The sequence below is a fragment of the Bos taurus genome, chromosome 10 (assembly GCF_002263795.3).
Source record: "Bos taurus isolate L1 Dominette 01449 registration number 42190680 breed Hereford chromosome 10, ARS-UCD2.0, whole genome shotgun sequence".
Taxonomy (NCBI): Eukaryota; Metazoa; Chordata; class Mammalia; order Artiodactyla; family Bovidae; genus Bos; species Bos taurus.
In genome coordinates, this window is record NC_037337.1 from 45,428,688 (window position 1) to 45,446,684 (window position 17,997).

At 40.7% G+C, this 17,997-nt stretch overlaps 1 protein-coding gene across 1 annotated transcript in view; it reads right to left on the reverse strand.

The window, feature by feature from the left end:
* Window positions 1-17,997, reverse strand: part of ZNF609 (zinc finger protein 609) — a 201,783-nt gene that overhangs the window by 47,983 nt on the left and 135,803 nt on the right. The window contains 1 exon segment of the mRNA NM_001193023.3: window positions 7,661-7,886. Coding sequence (NP_001179952.1) covers window positions 7,661-7,886 — 226 coding nt within the window.

Here is a 17,997-nt window from a genome sequence, read left to right on the forward strand (position 1 = left end):
CCAAGGGTAACTATCAAGGTTATCATCTTCATGCAAGATTAATGGACAGCCTCTTCGTTTTAGTGAGAACAACAAAGACCCACAGCTGGGATATGTAAGCAGATGAGGATAAAGAAGCGCTGAAGCAGGTTCTCAGCAGAGCTACCACAGGCAAACTAACTTCCTGCTAAGCAAAACCACTGCCTACTACTCTGATAATGAGAAAACTTCGGCCCACAGACCGAAGTACAGGGCTCAACCACAGAGTCTGAAGCAGGGCCAATTGTTCTGCTAGGTAACAGGGGCCACAGTACACAGAAATCACCCGGGGTCTTGGAGATGTCACCTATTTACCTGCCCTCATCCTCCTCCATAGATAACCTTTCTTTCCATCTCAGAGCACATATACACTTTCAGAATATTTGTAATTTAAAGACCACCTAGCCCCCATGATGTTCAATATGGTAAACCACTAGCTATAAAGAATATTTAAATTTAATAAAAATTAAAATTCAGTTCCTCAGTTCAGCGAGCCACATTTCAGGTGCTCAAATACCATGTGTCACTAGACTATCATTTTGGAGAGTCTCTTTCCTCCACAAAAAGTTCTACTGGACAGGACAGATCTAGCCCAAGGTCCCATAAATTAGAAATCTCATGCCAGGAGAAGTTCAGAGACTTATCCACGATCACACTGCTTGCTAACTGTATAATCTGTTCTGGAATCCAACTCTCCAGACTCTAGTTCAGAGGTATTTGTTCTGTACTACTATGCCTTTAGAGCACTATTATTCCTTGGAACAACTCACCTTAAACAGCTGCAGACACTCTTAGCTGCTGGACTAAAAATATATACCCTGATGTGGAGCTGGGGATGCGCAGCCTTTTCATATTTGTGCGCATGGATGACAAAACCTTTTCCAATCACAAAAATCGAGAACTTTCTCCTACCCACCAAATCATTAAGCTAGAATTCAGCTTTGGAAGACAGGCCAAGCTTATCATAGACCTTTTCATACCCTCTGACATACCAGGGATTTGTATTCCTTCCTACTTCAAAACTGTGGTCTTAGGGCTTCCCTGGTGGTCCAGTGGTTAAAATCCACCTTGCAACGCAGGGGACATGGGTTCAATCCCTGGTCCAGGAAGACCCAACATGCCTTGGAGCAACTGAGCCCTCATACTCCAACTACTGAGCCCACAGGCTTAGAGCCTGTGCTTGACAGTAAGAGAAGGCACCACAGCGAGAAGCCTGCACACTGCAACAAAGAGCAACAACCCCTCCCCGCCCCCCGCCATGCTGCAGTTGCTTTTAAGTCAATCTTAAAAAAGAAAAGTATACCCCATTAAAAAAAATTGGTCTTACAGCATTACAACTTCTGTCTTTCCAATTTCAGAGATGTTTTAAGCAGGTTTTCTACATGGAATGGGAGGATGAACCTAGATAGATTATCAAAACTTTTTTTTTTTACCAGCAGAATCCTCTTCAAATATAGTTTTTCAAAGGAGTTTAACACATAAATCATCCAAAAGTAGAATGGCTCTGGGTTGCATCTGGCTGGGTAGCAGAGGTGGGGCTGGAGCCTGCCCACTCAACACCTCTCACCCCTTATGACTGCTTCTGAGGTTCCTCCATGCTCATGTTGCTCAGAGAATAACTTCAAACCATTTCCTCTGAAAATGTCTGAAGGTTCTATCTCTGACTTTTATAATCTCAAAAGACTGAAGGTGGAAGTCACTGTTTTTTTTTTTTAAAGAAAGTATTCAATACCTTACAAAATCCCTCATTATTTTTGATCAATACATAGCAAATGAGCCTGAGAGGCTAATAAAAAATTACCATTTTTACCTACATGCCTAGAACATATGGGTACAAGCACAATTTTATTAATCAAATATTTACTGATTATTTTACTTTTTGTGTAAAGACTGAATTAGTTCTTGGGAGAAATAAAATGATACATAAAATGTGGTTTCTGGTTTCAACCATCTTATAATTTAATAAAGGAGAAAAGATACATAGGAATTGTGGGTGGCATATATTCATGTCACTGTAGTCCTAGAAGAGAAAGAGGATGGTGCAGAATAAATGTATGAAGAAGTAAAGGTCAGACCCCCAAAATTTGGAAAAAGAAATTCACAGACTTAAGTGAACTCCGAAACAGGATAAGCCCAAAGAAGTCCATGTTAGACACATCACACGTCATGATCAAAATGCTGAAAATGACAGAAAAGCTTTGAAAGCAACCAGGGGAAAATAACATATTACTTACAGGGGAACAACTTAAATACATTTAAAGGTGTATTTCTCAGAAACCATGATAGCCAAAAGGAAGTAAAACACTTTTAAAGTGCTAAAAGAAATGTAAACCTAGATTTCTATATAAGAAAAAAATTTTTTAGGAATAAAAGTGAAATAAAGGCATTCTCTGAGAATTAATAGGCAGTGGACCTACTCTAAAAGAATTAATAAAGGAGAATCTTCAGACAGAATGCAAACAACAGAGGGGACTCAGAACATTAGCAATGGAGGAAGAACAACAGAAATGTGAAGTGTCTGGGTAAATATAATAAACTAGTTTCTTGAATTCTTTAAAGTATAAAAGATGACTGAAAGGGAAAAAAATTTAAGTGGTCTGATGGGGTTTTCAGTGTATTAGATGTAATACATAAAACCAGGGGTTTGTAAACTTTTTCAAAAGCTTGACAAAAGGAAATGGATTAGGTGGGAGGCAGATGCTGTTTTACTTTTCTCCTTTGTTTCCAAGCCTGAAGAGTATATGTGATAGCTAGAGCTACATTAGCAATTTCACAATAAGTAAGTAACTTGAAGGAGCCTGGAACACTGATTACACTGAAGCCATCATACCAGCCTTAGATTGCCTACCTTTAGAATTTTCATACATTTACACCATTTTCTGTTTCTAGCAGCCAAACTTCATTCTTAACTCAATGTTTCAACTTTCCCCACTGTGGCACACACAGTAAATGAAAAAACACACTCTGGATAAAGCTGCTTGTCTGGAGGAAAAGGGACGTGGCGGGCACCAGCTGCCACAGGTCCCACCCTAGAGCACATTGAAACAGAAATGGCCAATACGTCAGCATCCTAAAACCCATCAGGAGTTTCCACCTAATGAGTAAAAGGAGGAAGAGGGACTGACACAAGAGAAGCAGAATGACCAATTTAGAAAGAAACATGGGAATCTGGGGAAGTTCCATATTACAAAAGGAAGAGAGGTGAGTTCAGAGAATGAATAAATAGCAGAGCTTCTAAAAGCCTAGGAAGAGCAGAGAGAAAGACCTAGGAAGAGCAGACCTTTGGAAAGCAGATGATCACTGGTATGAGAAATGTTTCAGACAAATGGTAGCAGAAGAAATCTGACGGCAAGATAGATGATAAAGGGCAGGTAAAAAGAGACTGAAAACAGCAATAGCAAGAAGTGAAGAAAAGGGGAGAGGTCAGTAGTTCAAAGGGGTAGCAATGATGAGGAAAATATTTTCACTATAAGGAAGTATTGAAGAGGGAAAGAGCTTAAACAGAAGTGGAAAGCATGAAGATGAAGAAAAAAGTAGATAAAATTCAAGGTGTCAAGTCAAAGAATCTTTGGAATAAGAGATAAAGGAAGTAACAGCATAAGAAAAATACACTTTAATAAAGAGGAGGGAAGCTAGAGAACTTAGGTGGGTGGCTTTGATCTTAGTTATTTAAGAGCACAAGGAGAGAATGAATTGGACTGATGAAATCTTGAGAATGAAGTAAGTCCTGTGGAATGCAAATGTAATAGAGAGATGAAGGGATTGCCAAGCAGCACTGCAAGCTCATTTTATGTCAGCCAGCATAAACTTGCATCAAAAACAGCTCAGTTTTGTGAATTCTTTCATTGTCAGTCTAGGATTGGGGCTGAAAAATGGGAGGTGGAGATTTCCTGAATTTGAGACTGGCAAGATAAGCAGATTAATTTTCTGTTCTATATAAACAAGTGTATAATAAAATTTCATCAATGGTATTAATATTTTTCAGTCTTCACTCTCATGATTGACATACGAAACCATTCATTTTCAAGATGCCATAGTCAACTAGTATTGAATCCATGCTGATTTCAAGGTTTAAAGCCATAAATTATAATAACAAGCTTGGATATGTCCTTATTGGTCATCCAATTCCACTATACTTAAGATATGAGGTAACTAAGGTCCAAAGAAGTTAAGAAACTTGTCCAAGGTCACAACAATAGTGGCAGAAACATAGAGGTCTCCTGATTTTCACTCCAGGGCTCTTTCCAGTATATCACAAATTTGTCTAGAAAGCACATTTGCCAAAGTAAAATATATCACTAGTGATGGCCTTCGACCTAGTGCTGCAGTTTAGAAAGGAGAATCTGTAGCACTTTCTGGAATTCTTATCTAATAAGTCAGCTCTGCCTTTCTTTAAAATACCATAGAAGCCAGTAAGCAATTTTGCCTCAACAGAAGTATATGGTCTTATACACTGAGGTTTCTTATACATTGTTTCCAGGACCGTGGGTTAAGGTAACATTTGTGAACCAGAAATAGACTTGGGACCTGTTATTTTGATTTGAAGTAAGGTAGGACAAGGTGAAATCAGGGAGAAGCAGATCTCTGCATAAATGCTAAGAATACATCTCAAAAAACCAAAGGACGACAACACAGTCCAGGTTATACTTGGGTCTTCTTAATAGTCCTAAAGTTGAGCCTAGTTAAGGAGGATCTTTGTAGATGCCGACTGAATTACGAACAACCTAAAAAGAGATGAGATCTGCAAGAATTTCAAAATGCCTCCAAGGTAAGGTTTATAGTGAGAAATAGGAAAGAAAGAAGCAACAATGCAGAATAGGTAAGCAAAGAAATCAGGAAGAACTCAGGCCATGACCCCTACACCTGTTCTCTGCAAGGGGGCTCAGTTCTACAGGGAGCGCAGGACCCTCCATTCCCCTCGGAGCCCAAACATTTATAGTTTCTCTCTAAGGCAGAAGGGCTTTTCAGTTTGAAGACAGTAGTCTGCTGGGCAAAGAGACAGAAAGTATAAAAAACTGGGGTAGCAGACAAGAAACCTACACGGCAGGACTTTTTTTTTTAAAGTACATATATATAGTTCTTACTATATATATATATACTGGAAACGAACTCAGTATACTAGGTCTTCTAGATTTGCCAAGAATGACCCTTGCAGGAAATCTCTGTTATCTAAAGATGAAAAGGAATGTGAACCAGCTCTGATCCCAATTCAGACCTTTGTCAACAGACAGTACAGGTGAAGGCCCTCTGGGACGGCCAGAAAGCAGAGTAGAGTGTGTCACTCGAGAACAGTTCTCTTTCCCTTGGGATGAAAGAAAAAGAAGAGAAGAATAAGCCCTGAAACACAATATGTTCAGTGGGGAAAAATACAGTATTAAAAGTAAGAGAACTAACATCTTACAGGTTTAAATAAATTAGAATGATCTTAAACTTGGTGAAAATAATATTTATTCTGAGTTTCAGAGAAGGTATAGAATTCTGGAAAGTATCTAGTACATATATCCTAACATAGATCCAGAAATGACAATGAGATGGTATAAGCATCCATTCATTCAAATAAATATTTGTGAGAGCCTGGCACAGGTGCCAGGCATTAAGTATTGGGGATATAATAGTGAGAAAAAAACAGTTCCTGAGCTCACAGAACTTTTAGAACACTGGAAGAAATAGACATTAATAGAAAAATGCTGGGATTTCCCTGGCGGTCCAGTGGCTAAGACTCCTGTGCTGCCAGTGCAAGGGACCTGGGTTCGATCCCTGCTCAGGTAACTAGATCCCACATGCTGCAAGACCTGGCACAGCCAAATAAATAATATGTTTTAAAAACAGAAAAATGTAATTATACACAATATTACAAATTGTGGCAAGTGCTGTGAAAGTACACAGGGTGCACTGAAAGTGTGTAACAGGGGAACTTGCTAATAGGCTGCCAGTGACAGCCAGAGAGTCTTTCATAACAAACAATTAAAAAAAAAAATCTATGCTAACATCCCCCTAGTAGGGAGGGAGAACAAGAATCCCCAGATAAAAAGGTAACCATTGTTCTCAGGAGAGGGAAAAGGTTATTAGCTTCGTTCTCACAGCTTATATCAGGTTTACATACAGGAAAAGTATATTGCCCTTGGAGAAAATCACTACTATAAAGATGGGTGGAATACAGTAAATTGGCAAGAGATTGATGTTTTTTATCTTCAATATACTGAAGTAATAGGCCCTGAAGTCTGCTTGGTGGCACAGAGCTGTGATCTGGATATGTTTGTAATTCCAACAGACTCTGGCTGTTCAGACACGTGGCCATAGGCAGACGACATTTTTAAAATTAGAGATAGCCACTTGTGATTTCCAGACTGTATACTGTATACACACTTACAGTGTCAACCTCTAGGTCAACCTCTCTCTTCACAGTTTCTAACACAATGGGATTATTTTCTTCTTCTTTTTGCATTATGGTCTCAGACACACAATAAAACCTCATCAGCAATGTTATTCTGAAAGCTGAAACTTTACTATATTGCTAACAACAAGAGAGCCAATAACACAGAATTTTTAACCTGTATCACATCAGTGCCTACTGCATGGAAAACTGAATCACAACAAAATATTTAGAGAAACAGAATTTTTTTTTTTTTTTTTACTGGAATGATTAAAATGAAATGCCTGAATTTCCATGGGCAGACTGACAAGATAGCTTATGATAATCAGAGATAATTAGCTGTGCTCCTCTGGGCTTCTAAACTCCTCAGAGTGGTGATGCTTTGAAAGCCTGGTTACTGATGCAAAGACCTGATGGGACTCTGAGGCCCAGCCTCTCTAACCACACATTCTTCGACAAGGACTTGGATTCTTTATAAAAAGAATGTATACTGAAATCAAATTGCCATAGATGGTACCAAGGGGATCTAAAATATCTGGTTAAGTCCCTTTGCACCCCTAATTTTTCAGGTTAACAAACTTTCAAAACAGAAGAGATTCTGTTGTCAGGGACAAGCGGAACATCCAAGCAGCAGCACCCTACAGTGAGCCAACTGCTTGCTGAAAGCCTGAAAACAAGACCATGTAAACAGTTCCCTATTGCCTGGGCCTATAAAATTTGTACTAAGTGACAGATGCATAAAGTGGTGTGGGTGGCTGGGCAATGAGGCAACTAGTAGGAAGGAGCTGGCTGTGCCTCCAGGTGTTAAAAAAGGCAAGACTTGCATATTCAATGAGTCAATACTAAGTCAAGACTGACTGTTTTCCATTTCCTTGACTCCCACAGCTGCCCTTTTATTACTTTTTCTCTTCAAGCCTGACCCAAAAGTTCATGTATATTCAAATTCTCCCATATAAAATGATAAGAGAGGGAAACAGTATAGATACAGTTTGAGTTATATGGCCAGCACCTATCAAACGACTGCTTAAGTACCAGGGCCAACACTGTTGAATGGCTATGAAGGGGAGATAATTAATTTTAAAAAACTGGCAATCTCCAGAAGCTAAGCAATTTTACAGAGAAGTTTGCTATAATCCTCTGGGTAGGCATCACCAAGCAAACGACGGTCATATGAGACTCCTAATAAATACTTGGTATTATTTACAACCATCAGTCCTTGATGACAGAAGCAGGTTGAGAAGGTACAGGAAAGCCACATGTAGTACTTACCGTCTTCGGTTTCCTGCCACACGATGCCCTCAAGGTTGACACTTGTCCCAGGTTCGCAGGGGCCCAGGCACTCAGGCTCTGTGGCCAGAGCCACATCACATGTGTTGACCCCAACAGATCGGGTGCGCACCATGATCTGCTCACAGGGGGATGAGATGTCGTTACTGACCACTGGCACCAAAAGGTGCAGTGGCAGCACTGCCGGTGTGGAGACAGGGGACTCCATCTGTGGGGAGAGAGAGCAGCAGATGAGCTGCAAGGAGAGCATTCACAGGAAACAGCTTCTCTGCATTTAATCTAGTCCTACATCCTTTCCTGCCAGAAAGCAGACGGCGTTAAATATAAGACTTTAGTCCTTATTTTCAAGTTCTAGCTCATGATACCACTATAAATCCGAGTGCACCCTGGGCTAGGAGAAGCTTTATTTCTTATTAACAGCCCTCCTCATAAACTGTGCCTGGCTAAAAGTGTATTAAAAAAATTGTCTCTCTTAAAAATCTGCTGAAAGAGAATCAGGGCCAGACTTCAACAGCAAGAGAAGACAGCACACAGACTGATGAGAAAGAAAGGTTCAGCTTCTGAGGCATGTACTACTGCTGCCACTCTGCTTCTCTGCAACCTATCATTCAACAAATAATACATTAACCAGGTATAAAGTCCAAGAATACATACAGGGATAAAGAGATGGAGAAACATCCAGATCCTAGGAATGCCACTCCAGGAAGACTGGAGCTTTAGTTCATCTTTGGGTAGAAGGAAATGTACTTAAAAGTTACAGGAGGGCTGATGGGGGTTTCTAACCCATAGAGATTATAACAGCGATAGGTTAATGACAATGATAACGATAATGACAGGTTAATGACAATTCACATTTCAGAGTGTGAATCTAACATCAGATGTGCAGAGAAGAAACAGGAGGTACTGTTACTACCCAGAAGCCAATCCACAGCAGTCTGCACATGAAGCTGAATACACACACATACATAAGAGTAGTCAAACACAAGAACCAGCTGTCTGGGACTTCATGGGTTCGATCCCTGGTCCTGGAAAATCACACATGTTGTGGGGCAACTAAGCCCGTGTGCCCCAACTACTGAAACTTGGGCACCCTAGAGCCCATGTTTTGCAACAAGAGAAGCTACCGCAACGAGAAGTTGATGCACAACAACTAGGGAGTAACCCCTGCTCCCCGCAACTAGAGAGAGCCTGCTGTGGCAACGAAGACCCAGCATAGCCCCCACCTCAGGAGAACCAGCAATCTCTACCACCGAAACTAGACCCTCTCACAAGAATGCAGTTTTACTTAGATTCCAAGAAGAAATTAACACATCTAGAGTTAAAAGTTGTAACAAAGAGCAATAATCCCTTAATTCTTTAAACACTAGCATTTATCAGGTTGACAAAGTACCAATTCTGAGTTAATAGTGCCCACATCCTAACTAGCAGATTCCCTGGTATCTCCACCAGTGTCTCCCTGGTGGCTCAGAGGGTAAAGCGTCTGCCTGCAATGCAGGAGACTGGGTTCGATCCCTGGGTCAGGAAGATCCTCTGGAGAAGGAAATGGCAACCCACTCCAGTACACTTGCCTGGAAAATCCCATGGACAGAGAAGCCTGGTAGACTACAGTCCATGGGATCGCAAAGAGTCGGATATGACTGAGCGACATCACTTTCACTTTCACATCCTAACTAAACGGTGTCAATCAGAAGACCTAAAAAAGAGGAGTCAAATATTGGGACACTCTTTCCCTTTTGAAAGACCAGGTTGACTATACTCCTTCAGCAGGCCCACGTTCAGAGTGAGGCGCCCATGTGCCCATTATCAAAGCTGCTGCACAGTTCTGCGCCAGGACTTTGGTCCTGAAGTAGTTTACTGCATGACCACCACTCTACCTATAATCCATCTCCCTCATTTTAAACACAAACATGCACACACAAACATCTTCCTGGCCTCAAACACTACCCTGGAAGCCAAGGTCTGGGTATTGAATCCATTCTCTATAAGTAGCTCTGACTTCTTGGCTTGAAAATCAAGTGATATTTGCAGAGTATCACTATCAGAGTCCACAGAATGCTAAAACACTGGTTCTGATTAATTCTGGTCCCTGAATAGCTGCCAAAACATTATCCTTATCTGTTTGTGGTTACACACATCCACCCTGTACTTTCCTAACTCCACCCTTTTCATTAAATGAAAGTGGAAGCCTGTCCAGTGAATCTTCTGCATAATGATAAATGCCAAGAGGCATTTTTGGTCTTTTGTACTCCTGAAAATCAGGCATTTATAATTCAATTTGACAAACTTCTTGGGATGTGTTAGATCCCTGAAAAACTCTTTAAAATTTCTAAGCACAGATTTGAAGGTAAGAACAACAGAAAAAATAAACTGGATTTCCTACTACTCCTGTGTAGTGCTAGACTCTGGATCTAATCATTAAGCCCTCTCAGGAATGCTTTTAGATGATGGTTCATTAACCCTTTGGAAAGAAAGTTTCCTAGAGATTTCACCCATGAGAATTATCAGAAAGGGAAATTAGAGAGTATTCAGATCATCTTTACTCTTAGCCTCGCCTGTTTCTCGGATCTTTCTCTTGGGGAAGAACTGAGATAGAAGTAACTTCAGAGTTAGTTAATATGTGCATTTCCTTTGCTTAGAATTTGTCCCCTTTTCTATACCTTTCTTCTACTAGCAAGAGAAATTCCTGCAAAGTCCTCTTTCTTGAACAAAGAAATCGGCCTAAACCTTCTAGGTCACTCCTGTGAACTTTCTGACTGCCTGGCTTGAGCAAAAGAGCTATTGCCAACCTGTCCCATCGCTGAGGCAGCAATCCAAATCAGAGAAGGAAGTCCCCAGGGAGTCACTTACACACACTCTGCCATCAAGAGAGCTCTTTTCCAGAAGTGGTTTCATTTCCTGTTAATTTATTCAGTACTGCTGGGAGGCCAGGGAAAAGATAAGCTACTGACATTCTGGACAAAGCTAAGCTCCCAATTCTATACTGACAGATTCAGAAAACAACATCTAAGATGTAAGCACAAAACACCACTGTTGTATTCAAGCAGCTTGTTAAATTAAACCCTAAATATCTGAAGAGAAGAAACTTAGCTGAACTGATCACTAAGAATAACAGAATTAATACATGAGGAGCTGATTAATGTGTGTGTGCACATCAAACTACTCCTAATAATCGAAGTTATTAGTAAGTTACTAAGTAGAGCTCAGCATCTGTTTGTGTGAGGATGACTTTACTTAACTATTTGATTAGTTAAACAGGATTTCTGGGAATGAGGAGAAGGGAGAACATGCACCTTTGGATTTGGAACTACGGTTCAATTTCCTTCTACTTTGCAACAGAAATCTAAGGAGAAATCACAGAGCAGCACAATAATGTTTAATTACAGCTCTAGCTCTGCTAATTACTGTTTGGTCACATCTATAATCTACATTAAGCCATAGTGCATAATAAGCAGCTCTGTGATATTCATCTAATAAACTAGGTGACTTTGTGGGATTTCAAATTCTACTTCTCATTGGAACAAACATAGCTTCATTTATCACTCTCCAGGAGAGGATAAAAATCAAAAAAGGAAGGGAAAAAAAAAAAAAATCAAAAAAGGACTCATTTTGCCACCTTTCCTGTATACCTAGGATGCAAAAAGCAGGGATTGTCAAAAGACTGATGCCAGCAGGGAAAATAAGGAATAAAAATAGGAAAAGTTAGGGTCACTGAATACCTTCACAACTATGACAACAGTAAACGTTGGCCAATCAGATTCTGAAATGCTAAGAAGTGCCACCGTGACTCCAGGGGCTCACTGACACGGGAAGGTAAACAACACAACGAAAGAGAAACCTGAAGAGACAGAAAACGTAAAGATGGAGATCTCTGAAGTTTCCTAGTATTTCGTGTCCTTTATCTTTAATGATACTTCTTTTCAATTCACCTTTAGATATTAGCCTAATAGCACCTATTAGGGATCTGAGTGCTGATAGGCAGGTGACACAGAAATGAGGACTGGGAGAATAAAGAAAGGCCAGAGCCATTAATCGCCCTGCAAGAAGTGATTATATATTGACTTGAGCTGCCTCCCATACTTGAGAGGCACTAATGGAGGAAAAGGCTGCAACATAATTTTAGGGGTAGAAAATGAAGTGAAAAAGTATTTGGGACAGACTCTCTCCTTCACAAATATGAGTCTGATAGCATTACCTTCACACACAAAAGGCAGAAAGGAAGCTGGTTCTACTGATAACTTCAGTAGCTCTCAGCAACTCCCTTTTATCCAAGAATGAAAGATTATTGGGGATGATGGTTAGATGAGTGTTCAGATTAATCAGAAAAGATTGTGCAGAAAGTAGAATGTCATTAAATATACTAAATACTACATTAATAAGATCACTGGAGTAGGAAATGGCAACCCACTTTAGTATTCTTGATGGGAAAATTCAATGGACAGAGGAGCCTGGTAGGCTACATATACATACAGTCCATGGGGTTGCAAACAGTTGGACACAACTCGGCACGCATGCACACACACACATTAATAAAATCAGTCCTCTTTCTTCAATAATTCCAAAGGTTCTTCAAGATTTTATAGTGACTTGACATTAGTAATACTAACAGTAATGTATGTTCTTGATTCATGGACAAATGTAAGTACTCACCCTGATACAGTACAGCAAACCTGATTTGCTCATAAGGCCATCTTGATGGCTCAGATGGTAAAGGATCTGCCTGTAATGCTGGAGTCTTGGGTTCAATTCCTGGGTTGGGAAGATTCCCTGGAGAAGGGAATGGCTACCCACTCCAGTATTCTTCCTGGAGAATTTCAAGGACAGAGGAGCCTGGCGGGCTACAGTCCAAGGGTCACAAGAGTCGGGCATGACTGAGTGACTAACACACATTATTAAAAAAACCAAGTAATTAAAAATATCCCATTTATCAGTTTATTGTGTTGTTTATATTTTTCTCAAGTTAAATATTCATTGGAAGGACTGATGCTGAAGCTCCAATACTTTTTTTGCCACCTGATGCAAAGAGCCAACTCATTGAGAAAAAAGACTCTGATGCCAGGAAAGATTGAGGGCATCAGAAGGGTACAACAGAGGATGAGATGGTTGGATGGCATCACTGAATCAATGGACATGAGTTTGAGCAAACTCCTGGAGATAGTGAAGGATAGGGGAGACTGGTGTCTGCAGTCCATGGGGCTGCAAAGAGTTGGACATGACTTGGTGACGGAACAACAACAACAAATTAAAACACAGGGGGAAAAAATTCTCAAATTATTTGAATTGCCTTCTATTGATTGGCAATTTGAGATAAAATAAGTTTACTGTATTTTTTTTGTTTTTGTTTTAAATTTAGGGCTGGAACTTCGGTGATGGCCCAGCAGATAAGAATCCTTCTGCCAAAGCAGGGGACCAGGATTTGATTCCTGGTCCAGGAAGATTCCAAATACAGTGGAGCAACTAAGCCCACAGGCCACAACTACTGAAGCCTGCAAGCTCTAGGGACCACAAGTCACAGCTACCGAGCCTATGTGCTGAGACTACTGAAGCCCATGTGCCCTGAAGCCTACTGAGCCTATGTGCTGAGACTACTGAAGCCCATGTGCCCTGAAGCCTACTGAGCCTATGTGCTGAGACTACTGAAGCCCATGTGCCCTGAAGCCTACTGAGCCTATGTGCTGAGACTACTGAAGCCCATGTGCCCTGAAGCCTGTGCTCTGCAACGAGAAGCCACTGCAGCCCCTGCTCGCCACAACTAAGAAAGCCTGTGCAAAGCTCTGAAGACCCATGCAGCCAAAGATAAATAAATAAATGTATTTTAAAAAAATATGGGGGGCTTCCCTGGTGGTCCAGTGATTAGGAATTTGCCTTGCAATGCAGCAGATGCTGGTTCAATCCCTGGTTGGGGAACTAAGACTTCACATGCCTCAAGCAACTAAGCCCACGCACTCCAGAGCCCACGCACCACAACTAGAGTCTGTGCTTCACAACAAAAGATCCTGCACAACATAACAGAGATCCCATGTGCTGCAACTAAGACCTGACATGGCCAAATAAATAAGTATTTTTAAAAATTTAGAATTTTTTTTTCTTATTCTGAAGGATCCTTATTGCTAGAGGCTGGTGGTGGAAATCATGGAATAACTGAAGATGAAGGCAGAAGTCCAAATTCTTCCTCTCCATGAAGCTCTTCTCAGGACACAACAGAACATTCCTTGTAAATCCCAAAACAGCTTAAGGTTTAACTATTAGTGAAGGAGAAAATAGCCCCTTTCAAACATTAAGTATCTTTCCAAGTATCTCTCCGAGTAAAGGAAAGAAGGAAGGGAGGGAAGAAGGAAGAGAGAAAGAAGGAAGGAAGGAAGGAAGGAAGGGGCGAGGGGGGAAGGGGAGGGGAAAGGAAGGCAGAGTGGGGAGAAAGAGGTTTGCTGGTTTCCTGAACCTCCAGATTTCACGTGGGTTGCTTTGAAGAATTTTACTGTAACTCTGGTTAACTTCAGAACATTTTGAAGCACAAGACAAGGAGAAAAAAGAGCAAAAGCTGTGGTAGTTGGCATCACTGCCAAACATCAAATAGCTCTTAGAAGCTACATATTCTATTATTCATAGAAGACTTACTTTCGCATTCAATTTTAACCAGTCAGCACCTGGTCAAGGTCAGCAGTGAAGGCTGTTCCAATGTGCACTAGAAAATGCAAGTGCAGTCAACACATAATTTGAAGACTACAGATTAGCCATAGGGAATTCTCCTGTGATGATTCCTGTAGAGAGACTCTCAGGCTCAGACCCTAAAGACCTCTAGTGAAGAGGAGGAGATATCAGATCAAACGATCCTAATATTCAAGCCTTTCTAAAACTCCCAATGTGTGGGACTGAATAAATTATGCTGGGAATTGAACAAAGGAAAAAAAATGTTATAAGCAAAACCAACACACAACACAAATCATATGGCAGTGTCCAATGCAGTGGCAAAGGCTTTTGCTGAATGCAGCGTCTCTTTTGCTCTTCCAAGTCTTCTCACTGCAATCTCCTGCCTGCTTGAATTCACCTATTTTCCTTCAGCACAGCTATCCCCTGTGATGAGTTACCACAGGGACCCAAGAACTACCTCTGAAACTGACTACAGTTTTTTTCCCACAGAAGGTTGATGATCCCTGCCCTTCCATTCCTATAATGTTCCAAGGGAAGCACTAGAATTGGCTCTCAAGAATAAAGGATTGTATAAAAATTCATCCTTTGGCTACAACTACTTCCCTTCCTGAACACGTCTTACCTCCTTTTACCTACTTATTTCCTAAAAAGTCGCGGCTGGAACGTGTCTTTTCTACTCCATTCTCTTCCCGCTTAAGTAAACACAACAGAAAGCTAAACCTTTCTCTGAATCATTCAGAATCACAGATGTCAAAGAAGAGTCTCAACTTATCCTCTAATATGGATGGACAAATTGTACTAAAGAACCTAATTATCGTCTGCATCGACAGTCCCATGAGCATTTTAACTGAGACATCACAAACCACACTGCGCTCTGCAGTAGCTTGGGAAGGCGAAATGGGAAGGACTCTCTCTGCTTTAAGCCAGCTGTTTCTAAACTTCTGGTCTTAGGAAACCTTTACAGATTTTAAAATTGAGAACCTTACACGGCTTTTATCTATGCTGGCTATATCTATTGATATTTACTGTGTTAGAAATTAAAACTGAAAGATTTCAGTTCTTGACTGCGTGGCAGATACCCTGACTAGACATGTGATGACACTGCACAGAACTAAACACACTCACACACGACATGAGTACAAGTAAGACGGGGAAAATTTGAACACGATAGGTGGACTGCAGCAATGTCAACATCCCTATTGTGGCCTGGTTCTATAGTTTTGCAAGGAGTTACCATTGGGAAAAACTAGGTAAAAGTTACACAAGATCTCTATGAATTGTTTATTATAACTACAATTATCTCAAAATAAAAAGATTAATAAAAAGCTGAGAATCCCAAAGAGCTTTTATTTACTGGGGTGGGGGGGATCAGTCTCTCTAGTGCCTATGTGTCTCAAATTGCTAAGGATAAGACGTCTCTGAGGGGCTTCCATGGTGGCTCAATGGTAAAGAATCTGCCTGCCAATGCAGGAAACATGAGTTTGATCCCAGGTCCAAGATCACCCCACATGCTGCAGAGCAACTAAGCCCGTGCCCCACAGCTGCGCCTGTGCTGTGAGGCGCACCGCGGTGCACTACACACACAGTTCTGTGCCTTATCTCTAATGGAACAAAAATGTAGGTAACTGTTTTAAGCTATAAATGCTCATTTTCCTAAAAGACTGGATGAAATCTCAGCTCTGTAAAAACATGGAGGTATACCTGTACTTCCTATGGTCACTGTAGCAATCAACTGAATATAAAGTTTAGTATACAGTGTATAGTGCCCAAGACACAGTAAATGTTCTAACTATATAGGATAGGTTCTCCATAAGTTATGGAAGTGTGAAAGTGTTACTCGCTTAGTCATGTCCAACTCTTTGTGATCCCATGGACTGTAGCCCACCAGGCTCCTCTGTCCATAGAATTCTCCAGGCAAGAATACTGCAGTGGGGGGCCCTTCCCTTCTCCAAGGAATCTTCCCGACTCAGGGATCAAACCTGGGTCTCCTGAATTGGCAGGAGGATTCTTTACCATTGGAGCAACCAGGGAATCCCTCTACAGGTTATAGAGATTCTTTTTCCCTCTGGTCCCTTAAGCTGGAAGGACTAATTAAACCTGGAGCTGCTAGTAGCCATTTTTCCTTAATACTTCAAAAAGGCTTGTCTGAGAATAAAGCCAATTTAGGAGAAAGTAGAACAGAGAGATGAGCAAAGACAGAATCCCAGTGACACTATTTGAACCCCTGTCAGAAACTAAAAAACTCCACTGGTGAGAACGTATAAATCCCTTGTTTGCTTGAACTAGCTTGAGCCAGGTTTCCAACACAACTGAAAAAGTCTTGACCACAATATATCACCCACAAATTTATATGTATACTCTCTATTTATTCACGTTATAATGAAAATGCTGAACAAGACTAGACCAAAGGCAGAGTCTTGTGGTATACCACCTTTATCCGAGGGAACATCCAGTGACCAATACTCTTTAAATTTGGAGCTTTTCAGCCAACTATAAAGTCACCCAACTGTATCACCATCCTGTCCACTGTTTCACTGACATGTCATCAAAATATCATAAAGGCTTTTTCAAATATCTTGAGGAAATCAAGGCACTCCAATCTACCCATCCAAGAACTCTTTTGGGAAAAGAAAGTTTAGAGTGCTATGTTTTAGAACTTAACTTGGCTTCTAATAAGCATTATTATTATTTTTTTTTCCAGATTCCTCTCTTCGTTCAGAAACGGTAAATACTTACTACAATCTAAGCATTATATTATGGCAAGTGATTAATCTTAATATGATTTCTATCCCTAGGTCCAGACAGGCAAACAAATGTGAACAGGTAATTAAAGAAATATAAAGGATGCAAAAAGAGGTAAGCACAGAAGTGGCTAATCACTTCTGTACACCTGGGAGAGAAGCAGGTGATATTTCAGCTGAGTTTTAGGAGCAAGTTCAAGGAAGAAAAATTAGGTTATTTTAGTTAGATGCAATACCAAAGACGTGGTTAGAGAGGGAACTACAATAGTTCGGCAAGAAGGGAATGGTGGAAGTGGTGGGAAATTACATGTCATGTTAAAAAGTCACTGTGGGGTTTTAAGCGTGAAAGTGATACAATCCAATGTTGCTGTTGCTGTTGTTCAGTCGCTTAGTTGTGTCCAACTCTTTGCAACACTATGGACTGCAGCATGCCAGGGTCCCTTGTCCTTAACAGTCTCCCAGAGTTTGCTCAAATTCATGTCCATTGAGTCAGTGATGCTATCTAACCATCTCATCCTCTGGCACCCCTTTCTCCTTTTGCCTTCAGTCTTTTCCACCATCAGGGTCTTTTCCAAAGAGCTGGCTCTTAGGATGAGGTGGCCAAAATATTGGAGCTTCAGCTTCAGTCCTTCCAAAGAATATTCTGGGTAGATTTCCTTTAAGATTAACTGGTTTGATCTTGCAGTCCAAGGGACTCTCAAGAGACTTCCCGAGCACTACAATTTGAAAGCATCAATTCTTCAACACTCACCTTTCTCTATGGTCCAACTCTCACATCCATACATGACTACTGGAAAAACCATAGCTTTGACTATACAAACTTTTGTCAGCAAAGTGATGTCTCTGCTTTTTAATACTCTCCCTAGGTTTGTCATACCTTTCTTTCCCAGGAGCAAGTGTCTTTTAATTTCATGGATGCAGTCACTATCTGCA